This window comes from Tachysurus vachellii, chromosome 17, assembly GCF_030014155.1.
Source record: "Tachysurus vachellii isolate PV-2020 chromosome 17, HZAU_Pvac_v1, whole genome shotgun sequence".
NCBI classification, from domain to species: domain Eukaryota; kingdom Metazoa; phylum Chordata; class Actinopteri; order Siluriformes; family Bagridae; genus Tachysurus; species Tachysurus vachellii.
This window is the reverse complement of record NC_083476.1, coordinates 11609156-11632297: the sequence shown is the minus strand read 5'-3', so window position 1 is coordinate 11632297 and position 23142 is coordinate 11609156. Positions and strand designations below refer to the sequence as shown.

The 23142-nt window shown below is 40.3% G+C and overlaps 2 protein-coding genes across 5 annotated transcripts in view; one reads left to right on the top strand and one right to left on the bottom strand.

The window, feature by feature from the left end:
- Positions 1–12376, top strand: part of tnksa (tankyrase, TRF1-interacting ankyrin-related ADP-ribose polymerase a) — a 94334-nt gene extending 81958 nt beyond the window's left edge. For all 4 annotated transcript variants that reach the window (XM_060891773.1, XM_060891774.1, XM_060891775.1 and 1 more), the window contains 10 exons: positions 697–885; positions 2969–3206; positions 3777–3859; positions 5708–5828; positions 6095–6192; positions 7818–7892; positions 8041–8146; positions 8547–8733; positions 8824–8980; positions 10440–12376. In XM_060891773.1, coding sequence (XP_060747756.1) covers positions 697–885; positions 2969–3206; positions 3777–3859; positions 5708–5828; positions 6095–6192; positions 7818–7892; positions 8041–8146; positions 8547–8733; positions 8824–8980; positions 10440–10526 — 1341 coding nt within the window. In that variant the 3' untranslated portion in view covers positions 10527–12376. The remainder of the gene's footprint in view (positions 1–696; positions 886–2968; positions 3207–3776; positions 3860–5707; positions 5829–6094; positions 6193–7817; positions 7893–8040; positions 8147–8546; positions 8734–8823; positions 8981–10439) is intronic.
- Positions 12377–13492: 1116 nt separating this feature from the next.
- dusp4 (dual specificity phosphatase 4) lies at positions 13493–19138 on the bottom strand. Its single transcript, XM_060891376.1, has 4 exons — positions 18578–19138; positions 17495–17622; positions 16647–16866; positions 13493–15333 (listed from the first exon to the last, which is right to left on the bottom strand). The coding sequence occupies exons 1-4, from the start codon at positions 18945–18947 to the stop codon at positions 14960–14962; spliced, it is 1092 nt and encodes a 363-aa protein (XP_060747359.1). The 5' UTR covers positions 18948–19138; the 3' UTR covers positions 13493–14959.
- Between the last annotated feature and the right edge of the window lie 4004 nt (positions 19139–23142).

Below are 23142 nucleotides of genomic sequence, written 5' to 3'. Positions count from 1 at the left end.
ACTAAAGAGGCAAAGATCAGACCTCAGACCTCTAACATGTCTTAGATTAAATTATTTCTTTTTTTCTTAAATTATTATTCCTTGAAGATCAATTGTACAGTGTGTTTCTGGTGAGGACACCAGAGCTGTGATTAGGCTGACTGGGCAACAGCTTGCTGGTTATATAAGCAAACTTGATTGAAGCAGTCCTGGCAACATGTCTGCACTTTTACACACACACACACGCACACAGAGCTGAATTTGTTTCTGCCATCCCTTGCTTGGCAGCCGGAGTCCTGGTGTGGGCCCAGCGGGCACCCAGGGGCAATGGAATGCCTGTAGTGGGCCTCAGGAAGGGCTGTTGGGTAACTTTAGCTGACCCTTTTTGACATTTCCTTCACCGAAGCTGATCATGTCCAGACTTTTACTCTACTACTTTCACTGGAGCAAGTGACAGATAGATGGAGGGACAACGATTCATTTGTGTTGTGATTTCAGATGATTAACTTGAATGATTCCGCCACATTTATGGTGTTTGTTAGATGAGGATTTTTAAGTTCCCCACCCACAATTTTATTTCCTACATGCATTTAATTCCCATACTGTTCGATGTATGTTGCATCTTATTATGTATGTGTGTCAAGACATTTGATGTTGGCTGCTTTTGCACCGACAAAAAGGCTTTTTGTTGTAACACAGCCACTTGTTTTTCCACAGCATGTGGATATCGCGGCTCTGCTGATCAAGTACAACACGTGTGTGAATGCCACGGATAAGTGGGCTTTCACTCCTCTCCACGAGGCTGCCCAAAAGGGACGCACCCAGCTGTGTGCCCTGCTGCTGGCACACGGAGCCGACCCCACCATGAAAAACCAGGAGGGCCAGACGCCCCTTGACCTTGCCACGGTAACCACTATTATCATCACCAGTATTATAAATAGCTATTATCTTTATCTGACTCTACTTACACCCAATTATAGAAGGGGAAAGGCAAAAACAAAGCAAATATGTAGCTGTACAGGGCACACAGTCATATCGCAAATGCTTTACATTTTGCTCAATGTTTTATTTCCTTTAAAAGGACTAAATGTAATTACTGCTTGTCCTGTTAGCATTGCCACAGATTTTATTACCTTTTTTTTTTCAAGAGTGTGTAAATCAGAAAGCTTGTAAATCTCAGCTTTGGTTTGTGTAATTACTGCTGCAGTGATGATGCTGCCTCCAGCATGTGTGTGTGTTTAATCTTGTACTATATGTACCATCTCTAGTAGATATTAAAGGTCTACAATAAAAAAAAGGTTTTAAAACAGAAATAACAACAACATAAATGTCAGATATGTGTCTTTAATGTGATTTTCTAACTAACAAAACTAAATCTAACTAACTAAATCCAGAGGGGGAAAATAATTCCCCTTTTCTCTCCAAGTAGGAAAATTGCATTAAAGTAATTGCATTAATTGCATTACGTAACAAGTCTGACATTTATGTTGTTATTGCTGTCTTTATTTTTAAAAAGAAATTGCAGTTTTGTTCGAGCAGTAGGCCTTTTATATTCACTTTAACTACAATAACAAAAAGTATTCCATTGATATGAAACAAGTATAGAATTATCTTAAAATAGGTCAGTTATTTATGTCAGATTGTTAGTTTACAGTTCCTGATGATGCATTGCTTTCGGGAAGAAGTTTATTTTTCTGTTATTCACCATGGGAAAAATTCATTCACAGTGTTGTTAGTAGAGACTTGTGTAACGTTTCTGTACAGAGGGTCCAATGTCCACGTTTCTAACTACATTTCACACTTTAGTTTTCAGTAACAAAACAAGCTGTGTTTTTTGTCTCACGGACGTCCATTACTCATCAATAAATCAGGAAATTTAAATGATTCATGTAGATTAAGCAGAATAAAGCACTTGAGTGTATGTTTGTCATTTTTCTCACACTCAGGCACAAAGAGTGAACAGAGAGAAATCTCTTTAGCTTCTGTGATTGGAGTAACAGCTGTAAAGCTATACACACACACACACACACACACACTAAAGTTGCCACATAAGCTAATTAAAAGTAAAAGGCTAATTGATGAAAATGCGACATGGATGAATGCAACAGATTTCTAAGCAACTTTCAGAAGCGGGGTTTAAATGAACATGCAGTGGATTATAAAAAATGCCTCCAAGCCACCAGTGCAGATGGCACTTAATCCCTGGACAGTTTGGGGCATTTGTCTTGTCACACAGTGTATTTTAAAACCACATGCCCTGATATCTGTTTGAGAAAGACTGCAGGTGTTAGCGGCTCAGATGCTCCCATACACGGTGACCTTTATTATTAGAGTTAAACACACTTCATGGTAGGGCAATTTGTCTCTTTTTAATGTTCTCACAGAACAAGGCAAATGCCATCGGCCCAATTTCACACTGAGGACATTTGAGAGACTTTTTGCACAATGCTGACACATGCTTTTGCATTCATGTAATTTAGGGTTCAGGGTTTTTTTATCTTTATGTATGACTTTGTATTAAGCACAACTGGATAATACTGAGGTCTGTCTTGAACCTAAGGTGTTGTAATCCATTATATCCTCCAAATGAAGTCCTAAATTGTAAAGATGGTATTTAATAATTTGGATATAATAATGTCTGAGGAATAAAAGACACTGTTCTGTTGGTGATGATCGTTGTGATGGAGTTACTGTCAGCAGCCCGTTCCCAAATGTTTTGGAAACCACAGCATATTGCAAACAGTTACTACGCGTCGTAATTAACATCCATTTGACAAGTGGGTTTCTGTTATCCTTTATTTTATAGCAGTTGTTCCCTCTCCTGCCTCTTTTTCACCCCCAGTCTTTAATAAATAATACAAAACTCGGTATTTCCTGTAACCGCAAAGACATATGGAGACTTTTCCATGTTGGAAAATGTTACCACTTTGCTTCCTACTATTAGAAAGCACAATGTATAACTTCAGTGTCTCCTGTCTGTGTGCTGTAGGCTGATGATATCCGGGCTCTGCTGGTTGACGCCATGCCTCCTGATGCCCTCCCCAGCTGCTTTAAGCCTCAGGCCACAGTGGTGAGCGCCACCGTGATTTCGCCTGCCTCCACGCCGTCCTGCCTGTCAGCCGCCAGCAGCATCGATAACCTGGCCGGACCGTTGGCCGAGCTCACGGCGTCCGGAGCATCGGGGCCTGCAGACGGTGCCACAGGGGCTGAGAGGAAGGAGGGAGAAAGTGAGACACACATCCTGTTTACACCTTTTATTTACATCAGTGAGCAGAGTGTGTTTTAGAGTTGACTGGTAAAGTTATAACTTTAATAATGAATAATGAGAGCCTGAATAACTGTTGACACGTCATTATAGAACACACAATAATGTGGCCAGTGTTAATCTTGGTATGCCGCATGTTAAGCTTCACCCTTAACAATCATACATAGGAATGTTGCTAGTTCCACCCACACAGCTTTTACTAAACTACGCATTTCTCCTTACACAGTCTTTTCAAGTCTAAGTGACACAGCAGGCATTAAAGTAGAGTAAAAGCTAATGTAGGGAGCGGAGGATGATGTAGACAGTAAACGATAGCGTATAGAGTGCAAGATAACCTACAGAGTAAAAGATAATGAAGAGAGTAAAGGATAGGAAAAGATAAGTGAGCAAATGAGATTTGTCCTTCTGAGCTAAATCTGACCTAGAGACTAGAGTAGTGAAATCAGTGGGGTAGATAATAGAATATGTAGTACCTAATAATGATTAAGGTTCATAATAAATTTCCTTTTTTTTTTTCTTCTTTTTTTTAAAGTTACCATTCTGGATATGAACATCAGCCAGTTCCTGAAGAGTTTGGGCCTTGAGCATCTGCGGGACATTTTCGAGCGGGAGCAGGTTAGTAACTCACTAGAACATGGTTTTCAAAGCTATGAAAATGCAGTCGCGTTATTCGGCTTGCTGTCATCATGCTTCAGCGTCCCCGCTCGGTTATTTCCATCCATTCCCACTGCAGTGGAACACCGTTTCACTGCTCTGCTTGATTGGTCTCTCCATGATGCTTGGCGTCATGATGTGTGGAGGGCTGAAGTTTCTCGGCTCTGAGTTAATCACGCCGAGTCTCGCTGGCCGCTCATTTGCACATAGATGAAGAGAACAGGCTCCTACAGTGCAATGTGGGCAAGAAGCAGCCATGATTGTGTGGCTCACTTCACTTCCTGCTACCGTTCCTTTTTCTCCCATTCTGCTGCTTGTTGTATTAGTATCTTCAGTGAGGTCATGAGTTTACAACTCCTTTTTTGTCCGTTGAACCCCTGCCATCTAAAGCGCTTGCCTTATGCACCCTGTTAGAGTTTAATTAGGTTTATATTAAATGAAACATACAGTATCACTTACTTGAAAGCATCTTCACCATATGCAATATTTCACAGTATTTATTCTGCCATTTTACACACAAAGCAACTTTAGTGAGAATGAACAGAGATAAAAGGAGATGCACTATTCTTTTATTTTTGCTAGACATAAAAGAAATAATAATGAGGCCATCCTTAAAAATATTTTGGTTTGCAGTAACAGTAAAAAAAAAAAAAAGGTAGGTAGGTCTATATTTTTTTTTCAAGTTTCAATGTAAAAAAAAAAAAGTACAATTTTGGTGATGATTATGTAGGTATGACTTTAAACAAATTAGCATATCGTGACGTCACTGACTGGGTCTTCAACCCGTGCCTTCGGGCGCATCATTGCGAACCTTATTTTGATGCTGGGCACAGTTTTTCCAGAACTTCGTGCCAAGTTAAAGCGGTGTCGAGCTGTTTTAATGAATTTTTTAGAAGTATTATGGGGCTCGAACCCGTTAATATTATTTTATTGCTTTTGTATTAGTTGTTTGAAGAGTAAAAAAAAAAGTTCGGTCTTAACGCAAATTTACAACCGGCAAGTCGGTCGGACTTAAAGCAAAAAAAATAAAAAATTGAGTCGGTCCTAAATTGACAGGGTCAGTCAGGTTACGGCAAACAAGAATATTTTTAAGGATGGCCTGATATAAAATAAATCAAAATAATAATAATATAATATAAATAAATGTGAATAAAAAGTACACGTAAATAAAATGTTCAAACATTTATAGTATAATTTATGGCTACTCTTTATTGGGGAGTAAACAAAAGAAATCAGTTAGCCAGAACATAATCGATAGACCAATCAAATAAATACATAATTGTTTGACTAAATGATCAATCAGAAAAATAATGGACAGATTTATCGATAAGAAACTAATTGTTAGTTGCAGCGTTATCTCAGTGTGCAGCATGCTCCTGTTGATATGAGAATGAGTAACTGAGCTGAAGGTTGTAAACAGGCTTATTGTAGCTGTGATGTTCTGAATCCTCCAGTGTGTGAGGGAGAGCTGATGGAGAATCATGTAGACTGAATCAAGAAAGACATTTTGAATCTGGAGGAGTGCCACATCAGTGGCAGGCTGCCTCCTTATCTCACTCCGACTTAGCATCTCTCTCCTCTACAGGCTTTCATCTCGCTCTGCTTTTCACTGCAGCATCCGTTAATAATAGGAGGGATTTTCATATAGACGACGACAGGAATGTGCGATAAGGGTGTCTCCTGCATCACACCGTTTAATCCCCTTCGTGCCATTTTACTGCGTTTATCTTCCGAACAGGACGGTCGGCATAATAGCAGTGTTGAGCAATTGAATGTCTGCATCTGATCAGCCGTGGCTTTGTCTCGTAGATCACTCTGGACGTGCTGGCTGATATGGGCCACGAGGAGCTGAAGGAGATTGGCATCAATGCCTACGGTCACCGCCACAAGCTTATCAAAGGCATTGAGAGACTGCTGGGCGGTCAGCAAGGTCAGAACACTCGGGTCATTTAGTAATAGACATGTCTAATTGAGTTCTTACTGTTTAATCACCTATTTAAAGTTTTGAGGTGGAATTAAAAACAGGACTAACATTTATTTTATTTTATACTACAGCGCTGTTGAAGTCTGCATTTTGATTGGTCAGAAGCAACACGTTACTGCTAATAAATAGATCTGAAATATTAAGGTGTTGGTGTCTCTGTCTCTCTCTCTCTCTCTCTCTCTCTCTCTCTCTCTCTCTCTCTGACCTGGAAGGTGCCAACCCATACCTGACATTCCACTGTGCGAGTCAGGGCACAGTCCTGATTGACCTGGCACCCGACGATAAAGAGTTTCAGTCTGTGGAAGAAGAGGTGAGTGATGATTCCTGACCTCATTTATAGCATTTTTCCACAACACGCGCTACAATACAGCGTGCGTCTCGATGCAGTTTTTATTTTAACTGTACTAATTAGAACAATGATTTTTACAATATAATGTCATCAGAGTGAACAAAAAATGAAATGTTTGTCACATTTCCAACAACAATCGGTTGAAGAAAAAGGATTCAAAAAGGGAAATGTTTGCAGTATTAAAGGATTTTGAGCTCATCACCATGTGAATCTCGACAGTAGTTCAGCCTGAAAGATGCACCATTGTCACGATTAACAGATTGTTTTGAGATCCTATTAATTAAAGTCACTAAAATTTGCCAGGTTTATACTTATCACCAGTTAAATACACTGATTAGCCATAACATTAAATCCACCTGCTTAATATTGTGTAGATTCCCCTTGTTCCACCAAAACAGCTCTGATCCATCAAGGCATGGACTCCACTAGACCTCGGAAGGTGTTCTGTAGTATCTGGCATCTAGACATTAGAAGCAGATCCTTTGTAGTGAGGTGACGTCTTCATGGGTCAGACGTTTTGTCCAGCACACCCCACAGATGCTCGACCAGCTTGAGATCTAGGGAACTAAAAGCCCAGTCAACACTTTGAACTGCCATTAGGGAATACCGTTGCTATGAAAGGGGAGTACTTGGTCTGCAAAAATGTTTAGGTGGGTGCTACGAGTCAGTCTTCTCTTCTCAAGGGTTCCCTTCTTCAGATAAGTGGCGCACACACCCAGTCATCCATGTGATGCCAAACAAAACATTCTATCAGCAGTCACTAGATGAGACCACTTGCTTCCATTATTTAGCAAGTTGTGCCACAATAGCTCGCCTGTAGGATCAGACCAAACAAACCAAACCATGCACGTTTACAGCATTTAGAAGACGCCTTTATCCAGAGCGACTTACATTTTATCAAATTTTTTTATACAACTGAGCAATCGAGTGTCTTGCTCAGGGACCCAGCAGTGGCAGTTTGGTGGATATAGGAATCGAACTCACAATCTTCCGATTGGTAGCCCAACACCTTAACCGCTAGGCTACCACATACCTGTGTCATTGAGCCTAGTCATTGAGCCTAGGTGCCAATGACCTGTCATCGGTTCACCAGTTGTCCTTCCTTTGACAACTTTGGTTAGCATGACCCCACAAGTGGTGCTGTTTTGGAGATGCTCTGACCCAATGTATATCCCTTCCCACTGAATCCTGATAATGTTATTCAGTTCACCTATCAGTGGGTTTAAAGTTATGGCTGATTGGTGTATATTTATTAGGGGTGCCAAAAATTGATTATAAATTGGCTATTGAAGATGTGTACAGCACTGTCACGTGTGTATGTATATACAGGGTTTTTGCTTGTTGTCTAAAACAGCACTAACACTGTTAACACATTTAAACAAAAATGGACTGTTGGCAGCCTGAAGCTTACTATAAAAAAGGCTGTATTGTTGTGGCCTCCAGTTTCTACCTTGACAAGTGATTCGTGAAAAGACTATCAAAAAAGAGATTTAATAGCTTGTCTGGTAGAAAAACTCTCGAACTGAAGTTCTGTAAAGTAGCAGCTGTCATAGTGTTAAATGTTTTTTTTTGTGTGTGTGGTTTAGCTGCAGAGCACGATCAGAGAGCACAGGGATGGCGGAAATGCTGGCGGAGTCTTCAGCAGGTACAACATCCTGAAGGTAAGCAAGAGCTGAACATGACAAAAGTTAAATAACACGCACTCATTAAAGTCAACAATGTTTATTTGTTTCATATGTTATAGAGGCATTGCTGGTGGGGATTAATGTGTGTGTGTGTGTGTGTGTGTGTGTGTGCGCGCACATGCAGATTCAGAAGGTGGTGAATAAGAAGCTGAGAGAGAGATATTCACACAGACAGAAAGAAATTGCAGACGAAAACCATAACCACCACAACGAGCGCATGCTGTTCCATGGTATGACTCTTGTTTTCTTTTCTTAGTGGACTTAGTGGACACACACTGGTCTGTGTTCATTTAGGACTGGAGTGCTTTTATACAGTCATTAGTAAAATCCTAAGATGAATGAACTGAACGCTAGTTTATGATGTCAACAAAAATGCAGAAATTGTGTGAATGGCTCTGAAACTGCATGTTCTGCAGTATATGGTTTGACAAATTGTGAAGCTTCTAACTACATCTCGAGGTCATTTACTTACAGAAAGTGTCACCAGATTAAGGATTACCTTTTCCCTTTTTAAACATTTCCCTTTTTAAAATACCATACTGAATTTAGGAAGTGAATTGCCTCAATGTCCAAACCATGTGGTATTCAGCCTTGTGACAAATCTCATGTGTTTTTCTTCTCCTCGCCCAGGCTCTCCTTTCATTAACGCCATCATCCACAAAGGTTTTGATGAGAGACACGCCTACATTGGAGGAATGTTCGGTGCGGGAATCTACTTTGCTGAGAATTCATCCAAGAGCAACCAATATGTGTATGGCATCGGCGGCGGCACGGGCTGCCCCACACACAAAGACCGCTCCTGCTACGTCTGCCACAGGTACAGCAGCTCTTAATAGCATTGTGTTTAAAGAACCAGTGTATGGCGCTGTAGGCTAATAATAATAATGTATTTGTTTGTGTTGTGCAGGCAGATGTTGTTTTGTCGCGTTACCCTAGGCAAATCCTTCCTGCAGTTCAGTGCCATGAAAATGGCTCATGCACCTCCGGGGCACCACTCGGTCATCGGGAGGCCCAGCGTTAATGGCCTGGCCTACGCAGAATATGTTATCTACAGAGGAGAGCAGGTCAGTGTTCAGTTTTTTTGTGACAAAGTCCTTTTATTTTGCACTGTAGAGTCATGACAGCATCATTCATCGAGTAGGGAATGAGATGAGGCTCCATTGATGAGCATTGATGAGACCACTCATGTGACTCAAAATGACACATTTGGTCGTACTATAATAATAATCACATAATTCTAAATGCGAGATTGGTATTGGTCCGGTTTAGGTACAACAGGCCAAGGACATTGTTGCCATGGTGACTAAAGACTGACAAGGCCCAGGGTCTTATAGTCCTGTTTAGGTACAACAGGGAAACTATACAGCTGCATATAAGGCCCAGTTGCCACAAGGGGGAGCAGACAGAATGCAGATGGAGGTAGAGGAGGATAATGGTGGTGGTCATATTAATAATTTTTGATGTGCCACCGGTATAAATGTGACACAGCCCCTCTCCCTAAAATGTATGAGACATCTCAAAAGCCTAGCAGTTCACATCTGGGTGGGTAAAAGATCCCAGGGCATTTGGACTAGGGATGTGCGTTTTCCGCAAATATCACATTCGAATATTTGAGCTCACAAAAAACGAATATTCGAATATTCGTTTATTTAAATTAAGTTTAATGAGACAGACGTTATTTTTCAGTAACATTTATTGTTTCCGTCATTTTTAAACAAGCTTATACACAATAAGCTTAAACATTATGTTACATCGTGTTTTGTAGCTGAAAACCTTTAACAATGTGTGCAAACAAACAAAAAAGTACAGAACAAAAGCAAAAAAAAGTGAACAAAAAAAACGTAAATAAAGCCGCCTGCAGCAATTAGGCTATTGTACAGAACGTAGCCTAGGCTACATTTAACTTTGAACCTTTTAAACTCAGCAAATCTTTTTTGCTTCCTTTCTATTGTTTTACATGTTCTTGTTAAGGAACACAAGCATGTCAAAATGATCGGGGGAAAGTCGGCTCCTTAGTCTGTTAACAATAAGGCCGGCTGCGGAGAAAACGCGCTCTGACGGCACAGAAGTTGCCGGGACACACAAGTAACGGTGTGCTAAGCGACCAAGTTTTGTGAAGCGCTTCGTGTTTTCGTTCCACCACTGAATGGGATCCTCATCTGGTGGAATACATGGCTCCAGCAAGAACTGTTCCCACTCGTCTCGGCTGGATTCTCTGTAATCATCGCCGAAGAACTGGCTCAGCCTTTTCCCGACGAGCGGGCATTGCCGCATCCTCTTCATCGTTGGTGGCGGCGGCTGCATCCGCGCCAAAAATATAGCAAAATTTGAATAGCATTTTTATTTATCGAATAATTACAGCAGACCGAATATTCGAATGTTCGTCTATCCGTGCACACCCCTAATTTTGACAAATGTGTATCAGCTACCCAACTTATGAGAGAGCTGTCTGCTGAAGTATAGTCATCATAATGTACTGCTATAAATGCTATCACTCACTGGTTCTATTGTTTTTTTACACAGGCGTACCCGGAGTACCTCATCACATACCAGATTGTGAAACCGGAGAGCACAGCGCAGCCGCCAGCAGCAGCAGAGCAGAAATCTTGAGTGTCCAGAACTCATCTTGTGCACATTGCTCAGACTGTTACACACTCCTTCACACGTATTCTGGCCTCCAGCTGATCCTCATCTTTCTCCAGCCTCTAACCTGCTCTCTCACCTCACACAGCTCACTCACATCTACAGCGTTAAGGTTTTCAAGCAACCCTCCTCCTGCTCCTCCTCTAGGTGTTTTGAGGTCATAGGTCAGAGGGATGAGGACTGAAGGGATCGAAAACAAGTGACTTATTTGCCATAGCTTTTTTTTTTCCCCATTTAGTACTGGTTTAATTCAGTACACATTTCTGTTCCTCTTTTGCCAGCGTCCTTTCTTTAAACCATTTTATTATGAATTATTTTAAACCTAACACACTACAAAATGGACCACATGTTAATGCTCTAGGGACCTGTTATGTTTTTTTTGTTTTTCTCTTTATAACCGCGTTCCATAGAGCATCGTCTCACTCTTATCTGACTTTTTATTCTTCATTTTCTTTTCTGATGTTGGACACGTATGGAAACCCGATTCTCCAGTGTGAGCCTTTAATAGCAAAATGTTGAACAGGTTTTTATTGTTTTGTTTTTGATTTGCACAAGAAAAAGTCAGACTTATCACCTCTGTTAGCATATCTGGAACTATAAAAATGCATTGTTTTAAAAGACTTGCACTTTTAGGAAGGGTTTAAGTTATTCTAATGAAACTGAGAAATGGCATTTATGAAATCAAACATTTCCTGTAATGATTGTGATGGATGTGTGCTTCGGTAAAAGCTCTGCTCTCTGTGCTCTTGTTTTCTGATGAAGAGCAGCTTCATTAGTAGGCTTTTTTTCTTTCCCGTTCTCTGATCACTGTCTGCTTTCAGTAACGTTTTTGGACGACAGCAGCGTGATCTGTATTCTCAGTCTCATTCCAGCGTAATCTCTTGCAGAGATTTTTCTCCTTTGAGACACTACTGACATTTCAGCATCACTGATGCACATTTACAGCAGTTTGAAGCCAACATGCCCCTGGAGAGTTCTGTTTTGCGGGAGGTTGTTGTCATTTTGTTAAAATCACCTTAGTGGTGTGTGTATTGTAATCCACTTCTCCACCAACACAGTACTGGTGCTGTACAGGGAATCAGAGCTTTTTTTTCTCATTTTTTTTTTTTTTCTTTTTAAATAACCAGCCCACGTTTTCCACCATTCGAAGATATGAACGATTATGCAACATGGCCAGGTGTAGGAGTTTCCCTAATGGAAGGAAAAAAAACTGTGTAGGATGGTTTGAGAACACACATTACCATTCAAGGTCATATCTTTCTTTGTTCACAGTGAAGATATTTCCCTAGACAATAATGGCATACGAGATGGATGCATGTTTGTGCTTTTGCAAAGCTGCTTTAATGAAGTCTTATGTTTTTCAGGTAAGAGTGCTGTTTCCTTCTGAGACTTATGATTCATACTTGTGATATAATTTTTGATTTGATTATTTCAAGCCAACATCGTTCACGTCTTATTTAAATAACTTGGTGTTGTCATGGCAACATGAAATGACATCTCTGGTTCTTGGCTCTAACCCAGTGGTATTTTAGTGCTGGGGTGAAACAGAGAACCAGATAAGGAAACGGTTATTTCTTGTTTTGTTTGTTTTTAACACCAGCACCATGTTGGTGGAAAAGGGCACAACTGTCTTTTTCACCTCTCAGCCTGAACCACTTTCACATTTCACTTGTATCTAATTATTTCCCTTATTTTTTTTAATTTCATTTTACTTTAATAAGAATGTCATGAGCTATTTACCACAAGCAGACTAATTGAACAGTCCTCAATCATGTAAACAAGTCTTAATAAAGTACATATGTCATATGTGCTCCTCATGTCGGGTTTGTTGTCCGTTTCCCTTTTAGCACCAGGGCGGTGTTGTGACTCACATTTCGTTCCTGTTCCATGGAAAAATGGCATTCATCTCATCTGAACTGATTGCACAGCAGGTGTGAGGTTTTGGTCGAAAGTGACTGCCTCTTAGTTTGTGAGTGGGTTGGATTGTTTACACTTTACGGCTGATTATCATCACACTCTGACAGGGGAGTGATGTTATAATCCAGCCTCTTGTTAACACGGCCAAAACACCTTCCTTAGGAAAAAAAGCATAATGGCATGGCAGCAGTTTGATAAAGAAGCTTAATTATCTGTTTTCTCTGTTGTTTGGGATTCTAGGATACATGGCCTACGCCTGCATAAACTAAAACAAGGCATGAATACTTATCAGTCCATCACATAAAAGGACGTTTTATGGATGGAACCCTAGTTGTCTTAGCAGGACATATATGAATATATAAATCTCTACCGCTACCATGTTGAAGAACACTGCTGTCTCAAAGCGTTATTTATGGTTACTTTGTGGCACTAAACAACTGATCTTCCACATGCAGTGTTTAGTTCTTCACATCTTTGAACGTTGGTGAAACAACTTACTTGCTTTTAATAGTCATTTCAGCAATGAAATGAAAAAGATGGCGTTCAACACTATCACTATCCGAAGACAGTGGCGGCATCTTCGATACTTCAAAGATTAGATTAGATTCAACTTTATTGTCATTGTGCAAGGTACATGTACAGAGCCAACGAAATGCAGTTAGCATCTAACCAGAAGTGCATAGATAGCTTATTTACAAGTGGCAGTGTAATAAATAAGGGTATGAGGTTATACAGAAGGTGTAGTAATATGTACATATAAATGAATAAGGGTATATATGTAGTATAAGACTGGTGGATGTTAATTTACATTCTTTCATGCTCTCTTCTTTTGCTTTGATAAACGTATGGGAGTGTATTTGTGCTGCCACTTTTCAAGTAAACATTTGGGTTATATTTCTTGGCTTTTCACTTTAAAAACTTGTGCAGTTGCAAATTGCCTGCACCAGGGGGTGCTGTGAGTCTTTTTGCAGTGAATCGTTGCAAAAGAAACAACGTATTAAAGAATCACACCAGACTTTCATTAAAGAACGTTGTTTATTTGACAGTGGAAGTCAAGGAATAAATAAAATATACACAACAAATTGCTTTAAAAATCGAAACGACTGATATTGCCACTGGCAGTCTAAACATCTCATTTGACAGATACAGTAAAAAGTATTGCATTCTTTAGTGATTTGGATGACAGACCATGGAATTTACATGGACACAAAGTAAAGCTCTAACGGTTGTAACAAACAGTATTCAGCTGTTGTGTCTACTCCGGCCATGTGCAAAACAAAACCTCAGTATATTGCATCACTTAAAAGTGCTCATTAAAAAAGGTGCCCACGTTATTCAGTGAAATGATTAAACCCCCGGTTCAACGTTGAGATGAACTCTGCTCTTCAAGGCAAGCTGAAGAATTCAAAGGTGGGAGACTCTTACTGAGTTGTGTCTTAACATAAACATTCAGAAGACTGCAAGAGTCTCTAGCTTTACTCTTATGTATTTATCCAATGCAGTCACACAGCAGCAGGAGTTGTAGCCACCATCAGAACCACATTTACAAAAGAAATAAAGGTTACAGTGGTTAGACCCATAAAAGTGACCTAGGGAAATGTGTGTACCCTTCACAAAACACATCTGTACCAAAATGCTAGAAAAAAAATGAGAACATTCTAATCCGGAGAATTTAACATCCTTTATCTGCGACTCATACAGCAGAAATAACGCCTGAGCCTGCTACTGTACAAATGATTAGAGACCGAATACAAGACATCAAGAGCAAGATAGTACCGTGTTATAGACATCTGAAACACAACAGTGTTTTGGTGACAACTGGGAAGAGGCAGGGAGATGTTATTGCTCTGTTTCGGTGGAGGGACGGAGACGTATTGCAAGTTAAAACATTTTAGTCAAGAGTTGCCTGTCCTTCTACCTTCAAAGATCTGCATGATGTGCAGTATGTGATTGTGCAGACAGACCCTTCTGTGTCCTGTACCTTATTTGTACAAGGCACTGACCACAAAAAAAAAACTAAAATACAGCAAAAACAAATGAGAAATGCTGCACGAACCACTTGACCACAAGCAGGTTCAGTCTGTGTTGGACAGGCTCAGTCATTTTGTTTCAGAAAACAAGGAGGAGGATGAAGTCAGCAGTCTTGGACACAGTCTGCAGTACCTGCCACAGATGAAGGGCCTGCTGCTCTTTGTCAGGAAGTGGGAGCGTGAGGAAGGCTGTCTCTACCCCCACACCATTCACTCAAACCACACAGCAGGGCTTTGGAAGAACCCGAGATGCGTTGCCCATAAAGTTCTTTCTTCTTATATTCTTGTCCCACTTCCAGCTAACCAGCCACCAATCAAACATCTTGTTTGGGTGAAAATTGGTAGTGATTCCCAGAATTCCCTCAGATTTAATGTCCACGCTAGTATCCTTCATTAGTGAGCCTCTGCTTTTAAAAGTCCGAAATGTTTTGCCATTCATGGCCAAGCATTTTATCAGCAGCTGGGCGAGGTGGTAATAGGGCTCTGCAAGTATGAGAGGCTACTGGGCTGCCCGTGTGGCCCCATAGGGAAGCTGAAGATAAAGGGTGAGCTTGTTGATGGGGAAGACTTGGGGCCTAGAGTGGCTGATGGGCTGGCTGCCTCCACTGAGCATGAAGTAGCCAGCACCTGTGACTCAAACTGTAGCAGCTGACCCATGAAGCTGAAGTTGGGTGAGATGATGCTGCGCCGTTGCTTGACAAACTCAAAAGCCTCGTCCAGGCACACGCGTTTCTTCTTCATCAGGTATGCCAGACAAATTGTGGCTGACCGTGAAATACCTGCTTGACAGTGAACAAGGACACGACCGTTGGAGTCTTTCACAGAGTCTGTGGGGGAAAAAATGGAAAATTTATGTTAAATATAAACTAGGTAGTCTACTGTCTCAACAGAACCTTACCAGACCCTCTATTTTGCTGACAGTCGGAACTGTTGGCCTGAATAATTGTCAAAAAAGAGAAACCAACATTGTCTAATAACTCTGAATGGTATCAATGGTTCAAAAGCAGCCTGACACCTCTAGTGAGAGAACAGTCCTCACACCACCAATACAGCCTGGGGGATGTTTCACACCCTATGCCCCACTGGAACATGCAAACGTTTTCACCTTGTCATTGCTAACAAGATGCTAGTCATTAATGCGGAAGTGAGAAATCAGTGGAAACAAAAGGAGAGAATTATCTTTTGCTTGACTGTGTATCTGACCTTAATTTCAATTTAAAAGTGAGCCTAACATAAATAAAAATAAAAACATTTAAAGGTCTCAAATCTGGTCTATTAAAGCAGTGACACAGGCAAACCTATTCGATTTTTTTAAAACTGAAATCACCATAAAACACATTTAATGACTGAAGGACCAGAGTGCTGCTGAATGGCGGATGAGTCAGACCCCAGTCCCCGAGCTCCACACTCTGATGCAGTCATACATGCTCACATAGCCCCCTCCTTTTCTCAGCATTGGGTTTTAATGCAGATGATATGTGCCGCACTGAAATCAGATCTTGAGGATGCCCCACTCTAACACCGCCCACAGTTTCAGAAATCCCTGCCTGAGGGGGAACCACCCATACTGCAAACCAACCCATCCCTCAGTACAAGCAACAAGAGCAGCTCTTTCCTTCATACCATTTCTACATTTACATTTCCAGCATTTGGCAGGTGCATTTTTCTCCAGAGCGACTTTCATTATTTAAGTTTTATACAACTGAGCAAATGAGGGTTAAGGGCCGGCTCAGGGGCCTGACACTGGCAGCTTGGTGGACCTGGGATCGAACTCACAACCTTCCAATTGGTAGCCCAACACCATAACCTCTAGGCTACCACATGCCCTAAATGTTCCACCCATTTTTAATATATTACTCATCAACAAAGCGCAAATGAATGCACACATAACAGGTGCTTTCGGAATGGAGAAATGGGTGAGCGATTAAAACAGTGGGTGTGACACGAATAACCTAAACTGACTTATGTAATGCAGATGAGTCTGTTAATCACTGCTTGACCTTTAGCCATTCACAAGAACAAGAAAAACAATGAAAAGCAGCAATACTGAGTAAACCCATTTCCAACAATTTACTCAAGTCCAATTTAGTCCTGCCCAGTTGATTTGTACTTGCTCAGTGATTAGAAAAAGCAAGCTCACCTATGAAGTCAATGGCTTCGGTGAACCAGGAGCTGATGTCCTCCTTGTGGTTGTCCTCCACTGGGATGCACTTATACTGGTAAACGCCTTCAAAGTGGTTGGGACAATTTGAAGACACATTCAGCAGGGCAGAGATGCCCATGCCATCCAACATGTCTTTTTTGGATGCATGAAAGGCACTGCCAAGAAACAGGAAGGGAAGGATCTCCACTGGTCCACCCTGTTAGGGGAAAAAATTTCATGTTAAATATTTAGCGTACTTTACCAGTCTATACCATTGCAATTTGCATTTAGATTTATTCACTTTCAGAAAAGAAATTGTGCACAATTTCCTAGAACAGACAGATCTAATGACGGTGTATAATTCAATATCATCAATAAATAGCTGAGCAGAGGAGAATTAATCATCTCCCATCATGGACCCATCATAAGCAGTATTTTCAGTACTAGGACTCAAACTCACAATCTGCTACTGAGCCTGAACCCAAGAATCCTGGCGCAAAAGCACTAGGTGTTTCTCCCTAATAATATTAGCACATTCACTTTGGCCGGAAGCGGAAGCACCCATATTGATTTGAGGTTGCAGACCTGCTTTTAAGCTATAGCCAGGAAATGATGGACGAGTAAAACAGATCTGAGTAAAGATAGCTACCGGCCGGAAAAACAAGAGCTTAATGACACCAATCGATGGACCATTAAGGCTCCATTTTGTAGCCCAGGTTACTGTAGGCCAGCTAATGCGCTGTTGGACATTAAGAGTTTCCCCCAACCACCCCCTCCCCCAACACCACCACAACCCCAACACATACACATACCCCTCCCCCCAGCTTGATGGTGATGAATCTCACCTGGTCGTGTTGTGGAGTTGTGCAGGAGGTGCAGCTTGTCTCAGTGCTGCTCTGAGCCGCAAGCGTCGGCAGAGATTTACTCTTTAAACAGTAGTCTGGATATAGAGAGAAGAATCTGTCGTAGCCTCCTGTAAATAAGATCAAAGTATTACATTAGCCCTTTACATCTAATGTTCTTTGATGACTGCATTCGAAATAAGACCCCAACACGAGCTCTTTTCATTTCATTGACATTATGATGTATTATAATAATATGACATTTCAGAACAAAGACATTTTCACTTCAATACAAATGTCTGCATGCATGTCGTTTTTGTGTGTCGCCGAATCACCCTGATGTGGCTTCATATTTCGACACACTTCTGTAAATGCTTCTTTAACTGAGGGATTTAATAAAGTCATTTCATGTCCCAGGTAGGTGAAATGTAGAAGCATTGGGAACAGGATGTGTGCAGTGTTTGGTGTTTCCACATTGCACGGAGATGTACCAGGCCTTCCAGAGTTAACATTTACCAAACAAAAAGAGAAATGTTTTTTTGTCTGCAATGTCTGCAATTATTATCACCATATAATCACCAGAATTTATGGGTGAGGTGTTTGGGGGAAAAAACACGGAACTGTATTGTAGCCTACTGTTCTTTCAGCCAAAACTATTGGATAATGACATGATAAAAAGCCTAAATGCTGCAGTGTAAAATGCATTCCCTGATGTAGCTTAGAAATATCAGATAGACAGCCAGATAGATAGATGGACAGATAGATAGATAGATAGATAGATAGATAGATAGATAGATAGATAGATAGATAGTTAAACACATAGATGGATGATAGATAGATAGATAGATAGATAGATAGATAGATAGATAGATAGATAGATAGATAGATAGATGGACAGATAGTTAAACACATAGATGGATGATAGATAAATAGATAGATAGACGGATAGACAGAGAGACAGACGGATATATAGATTGATATATAAATGGATATACAGACAGATAGACGGATATATAGACAGACAGACAGACAGACAGACAGACAGATAGATAGAGTAATAGGGTTAATGTATTGATTCTTTCTTACCTTTGAGGAGATAGACCTCTGTGTTAAAGGTGTCCCTTCCCAGTGCGTTAAACACCAGCGCGATGGTGCTGTCCTCTTTGAGAGTGGCCGCATCCGGTGTGCGCTCGTCGTACAGGATGACGGCAGAATACAGGCCTGAGATCAGTCTGCACTTCGCTTCTTCATCCCCAGCCAGGATCTGGTCCAGAGACACGGAGCCCTTCGCTCTCCGGCGCACTATCGTGTTGCAGCGGACGTTCACCGCGCTCCGTATGTGGCAGGCGCTGAACGCCAGGAAGGAGCGACAGTCCAACACCAGGCACCGCGCCGTTCCGTCCTCCTTCAGCAGCCGCTTCAGGACTCCGCACTCCATCTCGCTCAGCTGTTCCATCCTAACCGCGTTGTCGTGCTGGTGATATCGATAGCGTGGACAGATGTCCTTTGTTTATTTCCCCTCTACTCTTTTAGAAATACAATCAGTTAAGGAAAACCCGGGTTTCTTGTTCACAGCCTCCTCTGCTCACTTATCCTCCCGAGAGCATTACTACCACAGGCGGAGAAGCTCTTTCCGTTTTTATGAATGGGCGAGCTCGCTTCCATAAAAGGAGCGCGACGTCACAGTGGCGATGACGTCTTCTACTAGCACCATTCATTAAGCGCGAGCGCCTCTTCATTCATAAAAAGAGACTAGGAAGAAAGAGGCTCTGGCAGCATCGAGCAAAAACGCAAACCTATCAATTTTCCCTAACACTAACCTCATTTTGAGATATTTTTTAATTTGTGTTTTTCAATCAGTCTTGTTTTAATTAGGTAAGTAGAAAGCTTGGCTGGATAAGGTGAAGAAGAGGAAGAAGAAGACAGAATTTTTATTTATCAAAATCAAATGTACAATTAATTTCTTTTCTTTTTCTTTTCTTAGGATTGTAGGTTCAGAGCTCTCTATGGGTAAAGATACGCAGCCCCTGGAGCTGTTGGAAGGCATCGTACAATCAACACGTACATTGATCCATCCATGCATTCAATTCCAAACTCTCCTGAGATTTGGTTTTACAACATAGATTATATTTGGGATTTATCATAGAATGTGCAGGATTGTAGCCTGGTTGGTTTCTGGGACTATAGTGCTTTAATTTCTGAAATTTTTACTCATAAAACCCCTGTAACCAGTAAGAGTCTAATAACCAAACAAAATTAATAAGAATATATCATCCTTTTGATTGGTAATATGATGCAAAACATTTAATTAAAAATACTTTAGGTTTTTGTTAATAAAATAATAATGTATTAAAAAAAATAAACAGGTAGTTTCACTAAACTGATTTTGTCAGGATTTATATATAAAGAAAATTGCTGCCCTTTTGATTTATGCTTCTTTAGTCATTTTATTGACACCCCGTAGAAATGAAGGCTCATTTCCTGCTATAAATGTGGTGCTTTGCTGTTATAGGTGGTGGGAACAGTTTACTTTATTATGACACCACCAAAACTGAAGCACTAAAATATTTTTAGAACCAAAAATGAGGTACTGTCAATAGTCAAGAGACTTTTCGGTCAGTCAGTGATCAAATATTAACCACTATAGTGACATGGTAACACACAATACATCAATTATACAGATAATTAAAAAATCAATTGTGTTAAAAAAAATACATCCTACTTTAATAACAGATTCTGAGATTTTTTTCATTCTTAATTTCACTCCAATAAAAGGATCCAAATCTGAGCTCTTTTTATAGGAGGCATTGAATTTATTTGTCTTGTTTGGTTTTATTTTTAACTCTGTGAACAACACCAATCACTCCATTTTCCACAGCTTTGAATGAAGATGTAGATTATTGCTGCATACTTATTTATCATCAACACTAAAGATAAGAGAAAATGGTTCACAGGTTAATGATTGTTTTTTCTTCTTCTTCTTTTTGAATGCTAACAGACTGACCCTCCACAGCAGGAGCTCTTTAAGTAGACTGAAATGAGAGAAAATCAGTCACTGGTTAGCCACGGTTAAAAGAAAAACAGTGTTTTTTTTAATGCCAAACTCAAATTTACTATTTTCTACGAATGGATCAGAATTCCTTGAAATAACGTGCTTTGCTGCAAAACAAAACATTCCAGCTGTGCCCTAAACTATAACCCACTGTATACCCAACTAGACGACACCTTTGACAAACAATTCTCACGCATTTTTGTTAACGTCCCAAAACAAAGGCATAAAATATAAAACAGGTAATTTAACAAATTTACTCCCTCCTTTGATATCATAATGAAAATCTCTCTCATGATGTTCACTTATACTATTCACTATATTAATCCATTTATTGATTTTGCTCACTTTTATCTCATTATTATTACCCTTCATCTCTTTGTTTATTGTTGTGTATTTAGTCTGTTGCTTTCTTTTGAACTGAAATTTAAATTATTATGTCAAAATTTTACAGGTCAAAGACCTGTGAGTTTATGTAGCTAAAATAATATTAAGGACATAAGGACAGCGTGGTGGTGGATTGGGCAGCACTGCAACCTCACAGCTCAATTATCCCTGGTTTAATCATGAGCTCGGGTTACTGTCTGTGCGGAGTTTTGTCCTTTGTCATTGTGGGTTTCCACCAGGTTCTTCAGTTTCCTCCCAAAAACATGTCAGTAGGTGGCCTGGATATGCCAAATTATCCTTTGGTGTGAATGTGTGTGTACTTGGATCCTGAGCAGGATAAAATACTTACTGCAGATGAACAAATGAAGGAAAAATGGAACTGAAGGCACAGATTGGGCTTTATGTCAGGTGGAAGTCTCTCCTCTCATTGTTGTTCTTGAGGACTCCTTGTGCTCTTGGGAAGCTTCAGCATAGCAAGTTTTTTTGTAGACTTCTCCAGATCTGTGCCTCACCCCAATCTGGACTCTGAGCTCTGCAGGCAACTCCTCTGAGCTCCTGGTTTGATTTTTATGTCTGCTATTGACAGGCATTTCAATTCAATTTAATTCAATTCAGTTCAATTTGAGTTGTATAGTCTTTTTAAATGGAAATTTAAAAGGAAGCAGCTTTACAGAACATAAGTTGTTGTTTTTTTTGTTTGTTTTTTTTTTAACAAAAGTTCAACATTAATATTAGACCTATATTTAAATGTGTTTGTATTTATCCCCAATGAACAAGCCTGAGGTGACTGAGGCGACTGTGGTGAGGAAAAGCTCCCTTAGATGAAAGAGGAAAATACCTTGAGAGAAACCAGACTCAAAAGGGAACCCATCCTCATTTGGCTGACACTGGAGGGTGTGATTATAAATTGTTATAAACACCAGAGAGTGTTGAGGAGGTTGTTGTCCTCAAGACGACATATAGTTGGCATCTTCTCTTTGAATGTCCGAATAGTCATGAAGCTGAATCCATCTGGAGTTGGTACATCTCTTGGTGCATTTGCCTTTCCAAATCATGTTCCCAATCATGTCCAAATCATGATCCCAATCAGTTCAATATGTTGCAGGTAGACTCCAATCGTAGCAAAGTCATTGCAAAGAGTCTGAACACTTATGCCAGTGTATATTCAAAAATCTTTAATATATCTGGGTTTTGCTTTGTCTTTATGGATAATGAGTGTAAATTGATCTGAGGGGGAAAAGTAAAGCATTTTAGCATTAAACTGTAAAAAAAACAACGCTGGGGATTGAATGCTTTCTGAAAACACTGTATATATTTACTATTTTGTGTAGTAAACAATAAGCACAAATAATGGCAACTTTCCTATAATCTAATCAGACAGACAGACAGACAGACAGACAGACAGACAGACAGACAGACAGACAGACAGACAGAGAGAGGTACTTGAGTGAAAAACAGCCTGTCTCTGAGAGTTTGCTCTCTCATTTACAAGACAAATAAACCGAAGCTGATTTCAGGTTTTGTACTGACCAGATGTGATATGAGTAAAGAAGCTGCTATGTGTAACCTGATCCTACTGAACCTGGAACCTGCTGCAGGAAACAGAACTAACTCCACACATTTCTCTGCCTGCTCTGGAAATCAGGATGCCTTCATTTGTCATGAGGAAACAAACAAATCCAAACAAAAAAGGATGGAAAATAAAATGATAAAAGACAAAACAGACTAAATGTCTGAAAACATGAAAAGTTTATTAAAAAAAAATGTAATAAGTTTTAAACATTTCTACAATTATGCTTGATGAATGTCTTGTGACAAGTCCCCTAACACCACAGAGTTACATGTATATTCTGCTGCAGTCTACACCAAGTGCTACTGTTTTCCATTTAAAACATTTATACTGATCCCTAAGAACCTGCCAACATCATTATTAATAGCTTACGAAACAATAAAATGGCATCATTTGAGTGCAATATTAAAGCTGCCAATCAGTAGTGCATGCGTACCTCTGCGTGGATGCTTTTTCTTAGAGTTTTGCACACAGAGCTGCTGTGCTCTGAACTCTCCGGATGTTGAATGGAAAACATTTGCATGATTTAACACAAGCTCATTGACGATTTGCTGCAATTTGCATTGTGTTTTGCCATCACTGGCTGAGAAGAGAGTCAAGAGCTGTGAGCTGTGAGGCGAGACATGGTCATTATTCACCCACAGG